The sequence below is a fragment of the Vipera ursinii genome, assembly GCF_947247035.1.
Source record: "Vipera ursinii genome assembly, chromosome: 3".
NCBI lineage: Eukaryota > Metazoa > Chordata > Lepidosauria > Squamata > Viperidae > Vipera > Vipera ursinii.
In genome coordinates, this window is record NC_139516.1 from 126345468 (window position 1) to 126361471 (window position 16004).

The 16004-nt window shown below is 40.2% G+C and overlaps 1 protein-coding gene across 1 annotated transcript in view; it reads left to right on the plus strand.

Moving 5' to 3' along the window:
* Nucleotides 1-3585: 3585 nt before the first annotated feature.
* The window catches only part of TERT (telomerase reverse transcriptase), a gene marked incomplete at its 5' end in the record, with an annotated part of 40925 nt that continues 28506 nt past the window's right edge, over nt 3586-16004 (plus strand). The window contains 5 exons of the mRNA XM_083359486.1: nt 3586-3822; nt 6911-8783; nt 9717-9915; nt 11178-11367; nt 15781-15963. Of these exons, the coding sequence (XP_083215612.1) occupies nt 3586-3822; nt 6911-8783; nt 9717-9915; nt 11178-11367; nt 15781-15963 (2682 nt within the window). The remainder of the gene's footprint in view (nt 3823-6910; nt 8784-9716; nt 9916-11177; nt 11368-15780; nt 15964-16004) is intronic.

Consider the following 16004-nt stretch of genomic DNA (forward strand, 5'->3'; position numbering starts at 1 on the left):
AGAGAGAGAGAGAGAGAGAGAGAGAAAGCCTTGAATGTTTATACCTTGCCCCTTGCAAGGAAGTTACTGATGTACAACCAGTACCCTCACCTGACAAACAGAAGAAACTGAAGCTGAAAAGATAGTACTGAGATGGCCTTAGGACCAAGTGGAGGAAACCACCCCACCAGCTCTCAAAAAGGAAGAAAAGTTCTTCAGTACTTCTGCACAGCAGCTGAGGGTGTGGTTTTTGTTTTTGGTAAAAAGGGCAGTGAAAGCTACTTAAGCTTGCCAAATCACTGCTTAAAAGAGCTGTGAAAGAAAAACCAAGGAGGTATCCCTTGGTCTTTGGTATTCTCTGAAAAAGTTCCTAATTCCTTGAAGTTAATGAAAGCTGCGATTCAGCTAGGTCACGATGCGAAAGAACAGAGAGAGATTTGATGTTTTGCATGTACCTACATTTTATAGCCAGTTAAATTTGATGAAACTTACCTGCATAATAGAATAGAATAGAATAGAATAGAATAGAATAGAATAGAATAGAATAGAATAGAATAGAATAGAATAGAATTTGGAGGGGACCCTTGGAGGTCTTCTAGTAGTCCAACCCTCTGCTTGGGCAAGAAACCCTATACTGTCTCACACAGGTGAATGTCTAGTCTCTTCTTAAAAATCTCCAGTGATGGAGTGCCCATGATCTGGGGGTAAGCTGTTCCACTGGTTGATTGTCCTCACTGTCAGGAAGTTTCTCCTTAATTCCACGTTGTTTCTCTCTGATAAGTTTCCAACCATTGTTTCTTGTCCTTCTCTCTGTTGCTTTGGTGAACAACCCGGCCTTCTCTGTCTTGTGGCAGCCTCTGGAACACTGCTATCATGTCTCTTCTATTTCTTCTTTTCTTTAGACTAGCCGAACCCAAGTCCTGTAGCCATTCTTTGTATATTTTAGTCTACAGGCCTTTGATCTTCTTTGTTGCTCTTCTCTGAATTTTTTCCAAACTCTCAGCATCTGTTTTGTGATATGGAGACCAAAATTGGCTGCAATATTTCAGGTATGGTCTTACTAGGGTTTTATAAAGCAGTACTAATACTTCGTGTGATCTTGATTCTATGCTTGTTTATACAACCCAGGACTGTATTAGCTTTTTTGGTTGCTGCTGCACACTGCTGGCTCATATCAAGTGATCGTCTACTAGGACTCCAAGATCCCTTTCACAGTTACTGTTTTTAAGTCAGGTCTCGCCCAATCTGTATTTGTACCTTTGGTTTTTCCAGCCTAAATGTAAGGTTTTGCTTTTCTCCACACTGAAGCTCATTTTGTTGGATAGGACCCACTGTTCAAGTTTGTCAAGATCTTTTTGGTTCCCGAGTTTGTTTTCTGGGGTGTTGGGTATTCCTGTCAGTTTGGTGTCATCTGCATATTTGATGAGTTCCCCTTCAATTCCCTCATCTAAGTCATTTATGAAGATATTGAAGAGTACTGGGCCTAAGACAGAACTTGTGGTACCCCACTGCTTACTTCTCTCCATGTGGATGTAGTGCCGTTGAGGACTATTCATTGAGTACAGTTTGCCAGCTATCTACAGATCCATCTGGTGGTGATGTTATCTATTCCACCTTTCCCTAGCTTACCAAGGAGTAGGTTGTGGCCTACTTTGTCAAATGCCTTACTAAAATCTAAGTATACTACTTCCACTGCGTTTCACTGGTCTACTAGTTTAATCACTTTATTGAAGAATGAGATCAAATTGGTTTGGCATGATCTGTTTCTAACAAACCCGTGCTGGCTACTAATTATGACTTTGTTTGCTTCTAGTTGTTTGCAGATTTTTTATCTTTTCTAGGATCTTCACAGGTATTGATGTTAAACTGATTGGTTTGTAGTTTCTTGGGTCCATTTTTTCCCCCTTCTTGAAGTTGCAGACCACATTAGCCCTTTTTCAATCCTCAGGTACTTCCCCAGTGCTCTAGGATTTATGAAAGATGTGTTACAATGATTCCGAGATAACATCTGCCAGCTCTTTGATCCCGGTGATTTATATTTGTCAAGGTTGGATAGGTGTTCTCTTACTATTTTCTTGCTTATTTTAATTCTTGTTTCTAGTATGTCTTTTCCAGTGGGTTTTTTTTTTGGAATGTTGGGCTATAGTTTCTTTTTGTGTGAAGACTGACGCAAAGTATGAATTAAGCAGTTCGGCTTTCCCGTTGCCTGTAATTTCCTTGCTATGTTCTCTATTTAGCGGCCCTACAGTTTCCTTGACTTTTTTCTTGTTAATATGTCAGAAGAAACTTATTTTACTACTTTTACTACTCAAATAATTGTTTTATAACGCAATCTCCAATTCATTCACTATTATCCCCCTCTGTCTTGGAGAATTACAACTAAGAGTTTAGACTCCTTACCTGGATTCCCAAATTAATAATAATAATAATAATAATAATAATGATGATGATGATGATGATGATGATGATGATGTTGGAAGGGACCTTGGAGGTCATCTAGTCCAACCCCCTGCTAAGGCAGGAAACCCTATACCATTTCAGACAAATGGCTGTCCAGTCTCTTCTTGAAAGCTTCCAGTGTTGGAGCATTCACCACCTCTGGAGGCAGGTTGTTCCACTGATTAATTGTTCTGTCAGGAAATTTCTCCTTAGTTCTAGGTTGCTTCTCTCCTTGACTAGTTTCCATCCGTTGCTTCTTGTCCTGCTTTCAGGTGCTTTGGAGAATAGCTCCCTCTTCTTTGTGGCGGCCCCTGAGATATTGGAACACTGCTATCATGTCACCCCTCACCCTTCTCTTCATTAAACTACACATACCCAATTCCAGCAACCGTTCCCTATATGTTTTAGCCTCCAGTCCCCCAATCATCTTTGTTGCTCTTCTCTGTACCCTTTCTAGAGTCTCGACATCTTTTTTACATCGTGGTGACCATCGTGGTAATCTACTGGACGTTGGGTCATTTCTGAGTATTACTAAATACGAATCGTGGTACTACTTAATTTACTTTTTCTTGAATCATTCTAAGCAGCCGTTTTATTCCCACTCGCACTGTTTAGCCCCCACTAAGTTTTCTCTTTTATACGGCGGCCGATGGAATATCGGGTTTCAGGAAAAAAAACAAACCTTGCCAAGTATCTGCTTACTGGTCCTGTTCGGCACGTGCTCGGCGAATCCGCTAATTTGGTTCCCCCCGATTGCTGAGAATACTACACTATTAACATCAGCCCTTCCCACCTCATCTACTCCTGCTATACGCAGCCACGACTTAAATTATGTAGTACTATCTCCACGTCCACTCGCCCTCTTCCTAATTTGGTGCCCTCGGATGTCAGTCCCTATATTTGTTGTTGTTGTGGCTTTGATGTGATCTTGCATGGCATATTGCAGAAACTCAAATATTGGCGTTCAGAGTGTGCATCGCATGCCCTCCACCGCGTTACAGAAACGGTTGCGCACAAAGTAACCCAGGCTGAGGAGAGGAGCGGCGGCGGCGGCAACTTTTCCCGGGCTGCCTTAAAGGGCGTGGCTTCTTGCACCTTTAAGAGCCAATAAGGGAGGCGAGTCGGCTTTCGGGAGACCGCGGGAAACGTGCTCCTTTCCGCGCCTACATGGAGCGATCCCGGCGATGGAGAGCTGTGCGGGGGTTGCTGCGCTCTTTTTACGCGGAAGTGCTGCCGCTGGAAGCCTTTGTGCGGCGCCTGCAGATGCGCACTCTTGCAACTGACCAACCGCAGCCTCTCGTCCAGGACGGGGATCCCGGGAGCTACCGTAGCCTGGTCGCCCAGTGCTTGGTGGGGCGGTTGGCTGGCTGCAAGGCCCTCCCTGCCTATTTCGGCTTCCAGCAGGTAAATGGAACAGGTTTACGCTGAACCCTGATTACTTTCTGACCCACCGATCCCCTTCCCGTAGAAAGGCTGTTTCGGCTTGTTGTTGTTGTTAGCTGCGAAGTCGTGTCCGACCCATTGCGACCCTATGGACAACATTCCTCCAGGCCTTCCTGTCCTCTACCATTGGGCTACGGCAGGGGTCGGCAACCTCGGCTCTTTTATGACTCGTGGACTTCAACTCCCAGAATTCCTGAGCCAGCTATGCTGGCTCAGGAATTCTGGGAGTTGAAGTCCACGAGTCATAAAAGAGCCGAGGTTGCCGACCCCTGGGCAACGGTAACCTATTTCGCGCCTTGGAAATAGCTGTTTTCCAAGGGCCAGCCAAGTTTTGTCTGCAGAAAATGCAGCAGTATTTCCCTCGGGAAATTCCGAATATGTTTTATGGTTAGTGCAGGGGTAGGCAACCTCGGCTCTTTTATGACTCGTGGACTTCAACTCCCAGAATTCCTGAGTCGGCAGGAATTCTGGGAGTTGAAGTCCACGAGTCATAAAAGAGCCGAGGTTGCCTACCCCTGGGTTAGTGCATAGTTTGCTCATTGTTCCTCCCCATTGTCGGAGGAGGGCTTTCTCCTTCTGCCTATTGTAGGCTGCACTGTTTCACCAGCAAAGGAGAATATTTGTAGCTTAAGTTTGACACGAGGGATCCTCGGTGCTCTCCGAGCTTTGGTTGTTTTCTTGCAGGCCTTTCATTACCCTAACCAGGTAACTTCATGCTGATGCACTGTTTGAAAACGATAGCGTTATGTGGTGTTTTAAAGTTACAGATCTAAAGTTATTTAAAAATGCTAAAGACTAAATCAGGGGTCTTCAAACTTGGCCCTTTTGTGACTTGTGGACTTCAACTCCCAGAATTCCTCAGCCAGCCATGCTGGCTGAGGAATTCTGGGAGTTGAAGTCCACAAGTCACAAAAGGGCCAAGTTTGAAGACCCCTGGCCTAAATGGTGGGCTTTGGGGACCCAAGTATGTTTGTGGTGTAGTGTGCATCAAAGCAACCATTTGAAGAAAATCTGGTGAGCTAATATATAAGTAATCATTCCAATTGAACACATTTAGCTCAGGGAGGAACTGCAGAGACCTTGGCACTTTCTGAAGATTGGTTATTTGCTTGCAGATGCTTCCTGACCCAGCTACATAACGTCATCAGTTTTAATGAGGGTGTGGTTTGCTCTCTGTTTATATACAGTACAATAGGCTTGCCCTGCCAGTGTTAGGGGTGTGTGGCTTTCTCCTTGGTAGTTCCTTGATTAGTACATGGTTTGTTGATGGTTTGTTTCATTCTTGCCTATTTCTTAGTTTCTTTTAGTCACCCCAAGCCCTCCCTTGATTCTCCAGTGCTGTTCCTTTTATCAGTGAGCAGCAATGGCATTTCCTTTTTTTCTTTTAGGAAAGTTGGTGATTGGGAGCCTCTGTAATAGCTAATCTTTTTTTTTGTTCAACATCTTAAATCAGGGGTCTTCAAACTTGGGTCTTTTATGACTTGTGGACTTCAACTCCCAGAATTCCTCAGCCTCTGTCTTAAATGGAACATCCCTCGGAATGAGGTTCAAAGCCTTTCAGGAGGGATTTAGATTTAGATTTTATTAGATTTATATACCGCCCTTTTCCTGTAGGACTCAGGGCGGTTTACAAGGTGTTTAAAACATCAATACAAAAATTAAAAAACAATTAAAAATGATTACATTCAGTCCCTGAAGTAGAAATATAAAAACCCCAATTAAAACTCTCAGCCTGGGCCGGAAAGCTCAAAGAGCCAGGTCTTCAGGTCCTGGCGAAATGAGGGAGGTAATAGCTTGAGGATCCCTCCTCTTTCCATTAGTTGAACGCTGGCTTCCTATAATTTCTTAGTTTTTCCAGTCATGGACAATGGGTACAAATCTGTGCATGTATTGTAATCCTATATTTTGATTAGTGTAAATGAGCTATTCTGAGTTTTTGCTAGACTCTAGATGCAATTATGACTAGAAATGTTTTAAGGAGCTCTTGCCCATTTTTATTTGCTACCAGAATTACCACAGACTTTAATGTACAGTGAGGAAAAAAAGTATTTGATTCCCTGCTGATTTTGTAAGTTTGTCCACTGACAAAGAAATGATCAGTCTATAATTGTAATGGTAGGTTTATTTTAAAGTGAGAGACAGAATAACAAAAAAATAATCCAGAAAAATACATTTCAAAAAAGTTATCAATTGATTTGCATTTTAATGAGTGAAATAAGCATTTGACCCCTTCGCAAAACATGACTTAGTACTTGGTGACAAAACCCTTGTTGACAATCACAGCGGTCAGATGTTTTTTGTAGCTGGCTACTGGATTTGCACACATCCCAGGAGGGATTTTGTCCCACTCCTCTTTGCATATCTTCTCCAAGTCATTAAGGTTTTGAGGCTGACATTTGGCAGCTCAAACCTTCAGCTCCCTCCACAGATTTTCCATGGGATTAAGGTCTGGAGACTGGCTAGGCCCCTCCAGGACCTTAATATGCTTCTTCTTGAGCCACTCCTTTGTTGCCGTAGCTGTGTGTTTTGGGTCATGTTGGAATGCCTTCTGCCAATGTCAGCACCCCACCGTCCTGTGCGCTCCCACAGAGAGGGCCTCCTCAGGGTGCCACCGCTCAAGGAATGTCGGCTGGTGGCCCCCAGGGGGAGGGCATTCTCAGTGGGTGCGCCAGCCCTCTGGAACTGCTTGCCAACCAAAATCCGGATGGCCCCCGACCTCCGCACATTCCGGTGCGACTTAAAAACTTACCTGTTCCAGCAGTCCGGCCTGGCCTGATAGCTCTAATTGGGGTCCCAGTTTGTTTCTACTATTGTTTTTCACTATTGTTCAATCTGTATACCTACCTTACTCTGTACACCGCCCCGAGTCCCTCGGGAGAAGGGCGGTTTATAAAAACAAATAAATAAATAATACCCATACCTATCCACTGGTATGTTGAATAAAGTAGGATTTTCCCCCCTTGCATTTCTATTCAATTCTACGTAATTGCCATTTGTGATTTATTCAAAATTTTGTTAGAATATACCTTTTTTTTTTGCTATGTTGCAGGTTTCCAGTCAGGATGATGTCATTACAAGAATCATTCAGAGAATTTTTCAAAAGAAGAAAAAGAATGTGTTGACCTTTGGGTATACCCTATTGAATGAAAATAATTACCAGTTGACCTGTATGCCAAATATTGGTAGCTATATGCCTAATAATTCGACAGAAACTATTCGACATAATGTGCTCTGGGAGATCATTCTGAACAGAGTTGGGGATGACATCATGATGTATATATTAGAGCATTGTGCTCTGTTTATCCTTGTGCCTCCTAGCTGCTGTTACCAAATTTGTGGAGAACCCATCTATGAGCTTCCTTCAAGAAATGCAACACGGCTTCCAAATTTTCTTAGGCAGAGGGTTCTTAGGCGTTCACCTTGTATCCTAACAAATTATATCCGTAAAAAGTTTCAATCTTGTACATGGTATCCCAAAAAAACAAAGTGGAGGAAAAGGAATTCTGAAAGGCAGAAATGGAATGAAAAACAACAACACAATTGGCAATCTTCAGTAATTCAAAGTGCTTCTGGCCAAAACCCTACAAAGAAAAGGCAAATCATGAGAACCGGTGACTACATAAAAAAGCAACAACCCACCCCTGTTAGCCCATCATTAAGACCACAGTGTTTAAAAAGGAAAAGGACAAGCCAGTGTGATATTAATGCCAAGGAAATAAAAATTGTGATAAAGGAGGACAATGTAGAAAAAGAAACAAGAAACCCTGATTCTATAAAAAACCAAAATCAGTTGATTTTAGATTGTGATGAACCTGAGGCTTCTGTGGCATGTATACAATCGTCTTCAAAAGGTTTAACTCTTATGAACTCTGTTCCTCAGAGTGGTGGAGTACAAATGTCTGGGGTACCTAGTGCAACTAATGACAATCAAGGGGCTTTGGTGTGTGAAAATCAGGACAGTATAAGTAAAACATTTTGTGAATCCAATCTACAACCAACATGTAATGCTAAGCCGCCAAAGCTGGTAACTAGAAACTCTGATGTTAGTTCTGTGCAGACAGGGCCTGCAAAAAAAGTCCTGCCAGAAAAAGACCTTGAAATTTGCTCATCTAAATCTGTCAGGAAGCCTGACAGACTTAGCATTCCTGTAGTGCATATCGAGAGACATTCTCTCTTTTATTCCTACCGTTTGAAAGAGTGTTTACCTAAATCATTCATATTAAATCACTTGAAGGGCCATCCAGCAGGAGGGCGACACTTAGTAGAACAAGTATTCTTCAGCAGTAAGATTCTGAAGCAGTCTGACAGGTCTGGCTTTCAAAGCCGTCCCAAGAAAAAGAAGAGGCTTCCGAAACGCTATTGGCAGATGAGAAATGTCTTCCAAGAACTCTTACAGAACCATGCAAAGTGTCCTTACCAAGCAATATTACGAAGGAATTGTCCCGTTTCGGTTTCTGAACCAGATAAGATAAGCCTAGGGGAGCAGAGGCTGAAACAAAATGGTGACCAAGTAGGGCAGATTTCATCAAGCAGGCGGCAGGACAATCCAGCAGAAGGTTGCATCGCAAGCAGGTCAGATGCCTTGAACCTATTTTCAGAAACGGATGCTTTAAGCAGAAGCTCTGAAAGAACTGAATTATTTGAAAAAAAGGCTAAGGAACAGGTCTTCCGAGATTCCTCCAGTTCTGATTTCCTAGTGTTGCTGAAGCAGTACAGCAGCCATTGGCAAGTGTATACTTTTGTGAGGGAATGCTTAGAGAGAGTGGTCCCTCCTGCACTTTGGGGTTCAAACCACAACAAGTGCCGCTTCTACAGAAATGTGAAGAAGTTTATCTCCCTGGGGAAGTTTGTCATGTTTTCTTTGGAGGAATTGACATGGAAAATGAGAGTGAGGGATTGTGCTTGGCTTCGTCTCACCAAAGGTATCAACAGCGATATCCTCAGAAAATGCTTTTATTTTTGATAATAATAATAATAATAATAATAATAATAATAATAATAATAATAATAATAATAATAATAGTTTAATTTCTATACCGCCCTTCTGAAGGACTCAGGGCGGTGTACAGGGCAATACAATAAAAAATACAATGTACAAAATTTAAGAAGGAATTAAATAGTGTAGCCCAAAATTACAATAAAAATTAATAAAATTAATATTAAAATACCTCCAAATGTCATTTTCATGTTCTTAATTGTACAAGTTAAGTAGCCTTGTAAATAAGAGACATTTTGTTAGACGGTCTGCTTGTTTGAAAGCAGTTCTTTTTTCAGAATCTGATGTCACTGGCAGAAGGTTGTTTTTTTTTTATTCCATTTATATCCCGCCCTTCTCCGAAGACTCAGGGCGGCTTACAAGCTTAGCAGTAGCCTTCATTCTATGTATATGCCTGCTTGTTAGGGCTTTCCACACACCCCAAGCGGCATTATTACAAAGTCAGCTTAATTGCCCCCAACAATCTGGGTCCTCATTTTACCTACCTCGGAAGGATGGAAGGCTGAGTCAACCTTGAGCCTGGTGGGATGCGAACCTGCACTAATTGCAGGCAGCTGGTGTTACTTAAGGAGGCATTAGCCCACTGCTCCACCAAGTTGATGTTCCTACTATCACATTTCATGCATGCATTAGAGAGAAATATACATACAGTTAACATATTTGATTTATAATGCAGCATTGTTATACTGCAAAAACATATAAGACATTTCATAGTTATTACTTAATGGTTTGCATCATTTTATCTGTCAGATCTAATTTTTAACCTTTAACCTATATCTTGGTTGTGGAGATAATGTGAATAGATGCTTCTTGGAAGAACAGGAATCTTACTGTCACTAAATCTGGGTTCTGCTTATAGAAAGTGGCCATTCTGTTCCTGCCTCTGAACATCGTTTTCGGGAAGAGCTAATGTCTAAATTCCTGTACTGGCTGATGGATTGCTATGTTTCAGAGCTCCTTCGATCTTTCTTCTATATCACGGAGACGGCATTTCAAAAAAATTTACTTTTTTTCTTCCGAAAGGCTATTTGGAGCAAACTACAGAGCATTGGAATCAGGTATTAGGAAACCAGAAGCTCAAAAATGCAAAGAAAGCTATGGATTCCCTTTATGCTAAGGGTGGGGGATTCTACAGACCTAATCTAGGCCATTAGGTCAGTCCATCTACCATATCTTGCAAATGGTGGCAATGCTGTAGTTGCGTCCTGCTTCCTTCAGGGTGGGGGGGATGCTGGACTCCTAAAGGTGCCTGTGCTGGGCAAGGCAGGAAATAGGAAGCTTATCTCTGTACCGCATAAACAGACTCTGTACAGATCTGGCAGTCCTCGTGTCTCCCTCATGGGCAAAGGAGCCCTGTCCAAGGCTAGAATGGAGTTTTGTTGGTTTGGGTATTTTTTCAAAGCCTAAACTGCCCTTCCTTCCTAATATGTGATGTCATCTAAAGCAACCAAACAGGTAGGAGATTAAATCTGATTCCTTATCCCTACTTTTTCCTATGCTTGGATGCTCTCGGCGCTGAAACCGGACAGTTGCTGTTCTATTGTTAATTCTGACTTGAAGGTAGTCTTCACATCTTAGACAAGGTGCCTAATTTGGGATTAGAAAGCAGAGGAGGTTCAGCTCGTCTGCATATGCTTTGAACACATGCCGTCAGGAGCTTTGGATCCATGAAGGGAAAAGCTGCTTTTGCTAGTCATGTATCTCCCAGCTGTGTTCAGACATTGTAGCGTATTAGAGGAGGTGGGAAGCACCTTATGCCATCAGGGCTCCTCCCCCCCCCATCTCCTCGTCAGAGGAATTTTCCTCACATTGTAATTCTCTTCATCTGAATTGGTTTCCAGAGCCATATGAACAGTATCATGCATTTTTGTGGAGTTTGATTTCCACATTTCTTGTGGAATGTAAATGTGAAGTTGCCTTGAAGTCAGAACTTGATTTCAGATGATTATAGAGATCTCCGCTTAGTTTCCTTGGCAACATTCTGCCATTTCCTTCTTTTGGGCTATTTTCCCTTTCCGATGAAGCCTACTGATAACACGTATTAACCAGGCTTGAGACTGCCTGTATTCTAAGACCTGAGGAGATTGGCCAGATGGTGCCACTTTCCAGAACTTTTTATTGCATTGACAATGCAGTAGTTAGAAAATTACACCTTAAAATAAACGGGAAATTTATATGACATTTAAGGATAGAATTCTATTTTCTTGTACTGTGTCCTGTTTTTAGTGTAAATCACCTAGAGTCGCTTTGAAGTTGAGTGGCCTCTTAAATGACAGTCCGCTGTGTGTACATTTTAAAGTACTGGCAACTTCGATTTTAGGAGCCATCTCGCCAAAGTGCAGCTTCGGCCTCTATTTCAGGAAGAAATTGAAGATATGCAGCAGAGAAAGTACGTTCCTCTGGCATCAAAACTCCGATTCATCCCCAAACCAAATGGGTTGAGGCCTGTGGTCAAGCTGAATGGTGTGGTAGGAGCAGAAACATTCTGCAGGAAAAGCGGAAACAAAAAGGTCCTTAATTTATTGAGTTAATTCAACATTACATCAAATTCATGTGTTTGGGGGACAGGGGCCTGAGATGTGTGTTTTGTACACTTTGATTGATTTCACTTCTCTAAATCTGTTCCAGTTTGTTTATATCTTCAAAATATAGTATCCAGAATTGAACAGTGTTCCTGTTGGGATCTTGTTTTTATAAAATATCAAACTATTACTCTGTTAAGTATACTTCTTTTAATGCAACTGATATTGCAGGTTTTTTATTTTATTTTGTAGCAGAATCCTCAGGTTGCTGATTTACATTCCCTTATGATCAAGAACAACCCAAGCATCCTTTTTATCTACATTTTCTGTGCATTTCTTTTGTATTTAGCTTTTATTGCTTTGCTTAAATGCTGAATTTAATGTTTTTCTTTGTTGAATAACTTCTTTAAATTTCAGCCCAGTGTCTTTTCCAGCAAGATCATTTTGAATATTATTCTTTACTTCGCCCAATTTCCTATCTGTATGTTTGATAAAAAATATGATTCCCTTCCTTATCTGAGCCAAATCAAATCAGTATTCCTTATTAAAATCTCTGTAATGAGGAGATAGGGGTGAGCATTCCTTGTGTACACTTTTCAATCAATTATTAAGCCACTTGATTTGAAATCTATCCAGGATGTTGGCAATGTACTAACTGAAAAAACAGGGCAACTGAAAGGTTAAGAGTATCTCTGAAAATACATTTGGCACTTGAAGTAGAATTCATCCAGCCTTAAGGTAACATATTTTTTATGCAATGCTTCACAGTTTTGAAATGAAACCCTTATCTGCCCCAATCCTACTTTCGAATGATTGCACTGGGGAGCTGACAATTTGGTAACATTTTGTCATCTCGAGTGAAATGCCTGTTGTTTCTTTCCCCCTTGTTTTTCCTTTAAGCCCAACTTGATCCTTGCATTGTTTGTCAATTTCACTTGGCAACTTCTAGCTTTTCTTTTTTTTTTTAATTTAAAAAGTTTTACAATACATTTTGACTTTAATCCCCCCCTCCCCCACCCCTATCCCTCTCCCCCACTCCCCCCCCCCCCCCGACTTCCCAGAGCTAAATACAGGGCATAAAATCAAAAAACAAACATAAACACCCCTATATTATCAACAATAAACTATAAATTCTATCTCTCTCTAGCTCATATAAAATGAGTACAAACAATATTAATATTACAAATAAAGTAGAAAAGAAAAAGAGGAAAACAGAAAAAGATCTTTACTCAAAATAAATTGAGAAAAGAAAAAAAAAACTTTCACCTGCTATTTGCATTCTCCCACCTTTCTCTAATTTCCAAACAAATTCTCAGTTACGCACCAAAAGCGCTTATCTCTATTAATCTTAATAATCTCCAACCAAACTAAACTATAGTCAAAAATAGTTCTTGCATATATCACGCCAAATGTCTCACAGTTCCAAATCATCCTTAAGTTCAAATAAAAGTTCAAATAAAAAGAGTATATATAAAAAAAAATTAGGCAATCTCTAAAACAACTTGTTGTTAATTAGGAGTTTACATACCCACTCTTAGTTCAACACATACTTTAAGTCCATAACCCTAATATACTTTTCTAGCAAGCAAATAACATCAATCTTAAATTGTATAAAATATTTAAAAAAAAAGAAAAAAAACTTTCTTTCTCCTCTATAATAATTTTACTCCATTGACATTCTAATCTAAAAATTTAATCAGCAATCTTAACGCCCCAAAACTTTTGGAGCAACTTCTAGCTTTTCTTGTGCTGCTTAGAGATCCGAGTGCTCAGCTATACTTGTCTTGAGGAACCTTGTGTTCCCTTTTTTACCTTTTCATGCAATTGAGTTTACACATCTTGGACTTCTTTCTTCGTGCATTTATCTTGCCTTCAGATTCCTTGTAACTTCATTCATTTATTAAAATGTGTTTTTTTTTTCTGAAATCCAAGAGGTATGTTCACTGCTACTCATCCTTAATTTTCATGAGGTAAAGAATTTATTAATTTGACACTCATTCTGTACTTGCCCAACTATGTAAAACTTAAATGGCATTACATAATTTAAATCAAGCCCATTGAATAATTCAAAAGAATAATGTTGTTACATCTAATCAGTAAAATGCAAAGCAGCAACCCACCAGCAGGTTATGATCCAAAAATGACAGAAGCCAAATCATCTGGTTCCAAGAACAGTTGCATTTGGACCGGCTGTTTCAACAGGAAGTCTAAGAAGACTTCCAGATCACAGGGATCATCAGCATTTACTCTAAACTGTCTAATCAACAATTTCCCCTGTGGAATCAACTTCCCCTTGAGCTCCGGATGGCCCTGGATCTCCGGTCCTTTCGTCGCGGCCTTAAAACATTTCTCTTCCATCAGGCTGACCTGGACTGACAATAGGGATTTTTAAATAGAATATTTTTAATATTTTATCATTGGGGCTTGTTAGTTTAATCTTTTTTAACATTTGTATTATTGTGTTTTATTGTTGTTAGCCGCCCTGAGTCCTTCAGGAGATAGGGCGGCATATAAGTCCCAAAAATAAATAAATAAAATAATGATGTCTTCCAGTGATTTCAGATAGATATTAAATAGAATAGGAAGAGGATCAAGCTTAGGGGCACCCCATATCAACAGCCAGAGTTCCTCCATCACTGTCAACCAGCACAGGTCATTTAAGGAGCAGAACCACTATAAAACCGTGTCCTTCATTCTTGTAAGTAGCATAGGACAGAGTTCCCCAACCTTTTTGGCTTTGCAGACCAACAGGATTGTTCCATGCAAGCAGCCCTGGCTTAGGAGATACTATGGTAAATAATATAAGTTAGGAAAGGCACGATTTCAGCTTGCATGTGACAGATTCCATATTGCAAATAACCTTATCTGCTTCTTTGATTGATTCAAACCAATCTCAGATAACCTAGCAGAGCATCAGCCTTGCCATCTCAATGGTTCTGAATAAGAGGCATCAAGTTTAGAGTAAGCATGTCAATTTTGTCATAACTGTTTTGCAAAAAGTTTGCAGTGATCTGCAGGGTGTTTTTCTTCCCTGCTAATCTCCAAAGGGACCCTGAACAGGGCTTCTGGACAGCATTTTCATTCAGGAGTTAATAGAAAAGGCAGATGAGGCTTCACCATGCTATTCCAATAGTGCAGGCTTAAATGTATTTACATTCTCAATTTTTGTGTGGGAATTGAATATTTTATGTTTAGACTTACTTTTATCTGCAGAAGTTAGCTTAAAGTCTTCCTGCTTATGTTCTTCAGAATTCTCTCATCATGAATGTATTGTTTACCAGGTTTTTGCTATTATGCCTTTTAGGCAGCCAACCAATCAACATATGGGAAAACTGACAAACGTGTCAGACAAAAGCTTGGATCTCTCACTTTTCTTCCCTTAGTTTCCTAACAAAATATACTTTCATAGCCTAGTGGTGATGAGTTTATACATATATGCGAACAGAAGCAGATAAAGATAATTGTTTGATACATTTTGTCAATCTATCTATTATAGCATAGATCCATACATTTCAGTCCAGCTCATGAAATAACTATTTGGCTCTGTAAACCTGTTCCTTGTTCTCAGCTTTTAAACAGCGCAGGCCAAAAAAGACATTGCATAGTTTTCTATTTTAATGTAGAAATTTTATTTTATTGGTTTATGGTGTTGTGATAAAATCTTGAAAAATCTGTCCAAGTTTCTTATTCTCCAATCTTATATGAAGCAAATTCAAGATGGAGTTATTTTGATGATTTTGTCCTTTAGGTTTGCTTTAATCTCTTTTTCTGAAGTAATACAATGTAATTACTTCAGCAAGCCACTCCTTAAGAATTCTTTAATAAATCCTCCACTCCCCAAATACAGAAGTAGTTTGCCCCTGACCCTTTCTAAGAGGTTTTTTTCTTTTAATTTTCTAATCTCGCCTACAGATTTGGTATGGAGTCCATGGATGACTTTTATCCAGCTACTAACTAGGCCAGCCCTGCTTAGCTTACACCACTAGACAAGCTTAGTCAAGTGCTGCTGAAACACCTCTCAGTAGATCATATCCAAATACCATCAATGCAATACCTCTTCATGCAGGAAATGTTTAATAAATGTCCCTGAAAAATAAATCTTTTTATTTTTCAAAAGTAGGTTCATTGTTGTATTAGTTAAGAGTGATTTCTTGTGACCCAGTTTCACACAGACCTCAGCTTCTTCGTGTACTTACACATGCACCCATTGCATTTGCTCCTTAATTACATGCTTGCAACTATTTTTTTCTTTCTTCCTGTGCCCTTTCCACCAACTCATTAAGGAAGCTTCTTGAAGCCTCTTTCCTTCTTTTCTAACATTGAATAATTTATGCTCTCATGTTTTGTCATGAGAGAAGCACTTAATATTGTTGAAATTGTTTTTTTGTGATTCTTTCTTAGGCTCAGCACTTCAACACACAACTTAAAAATGTACTTGGTGTTCTTAATTATGAACGATTTAAGAACCCCGCTTTGATTGGCTCAACTGTGTTTGGACTGGATGACATTTATGCAATATGGAAGAAGTTTGTTTCAAGGGTTTTGGAATCATATGCTGAAATGCCTAAATTCTACTTTGTGAAGGTATGTTAAAAAAAATAGAAGCTGTTGTTCACTTTGTGAAT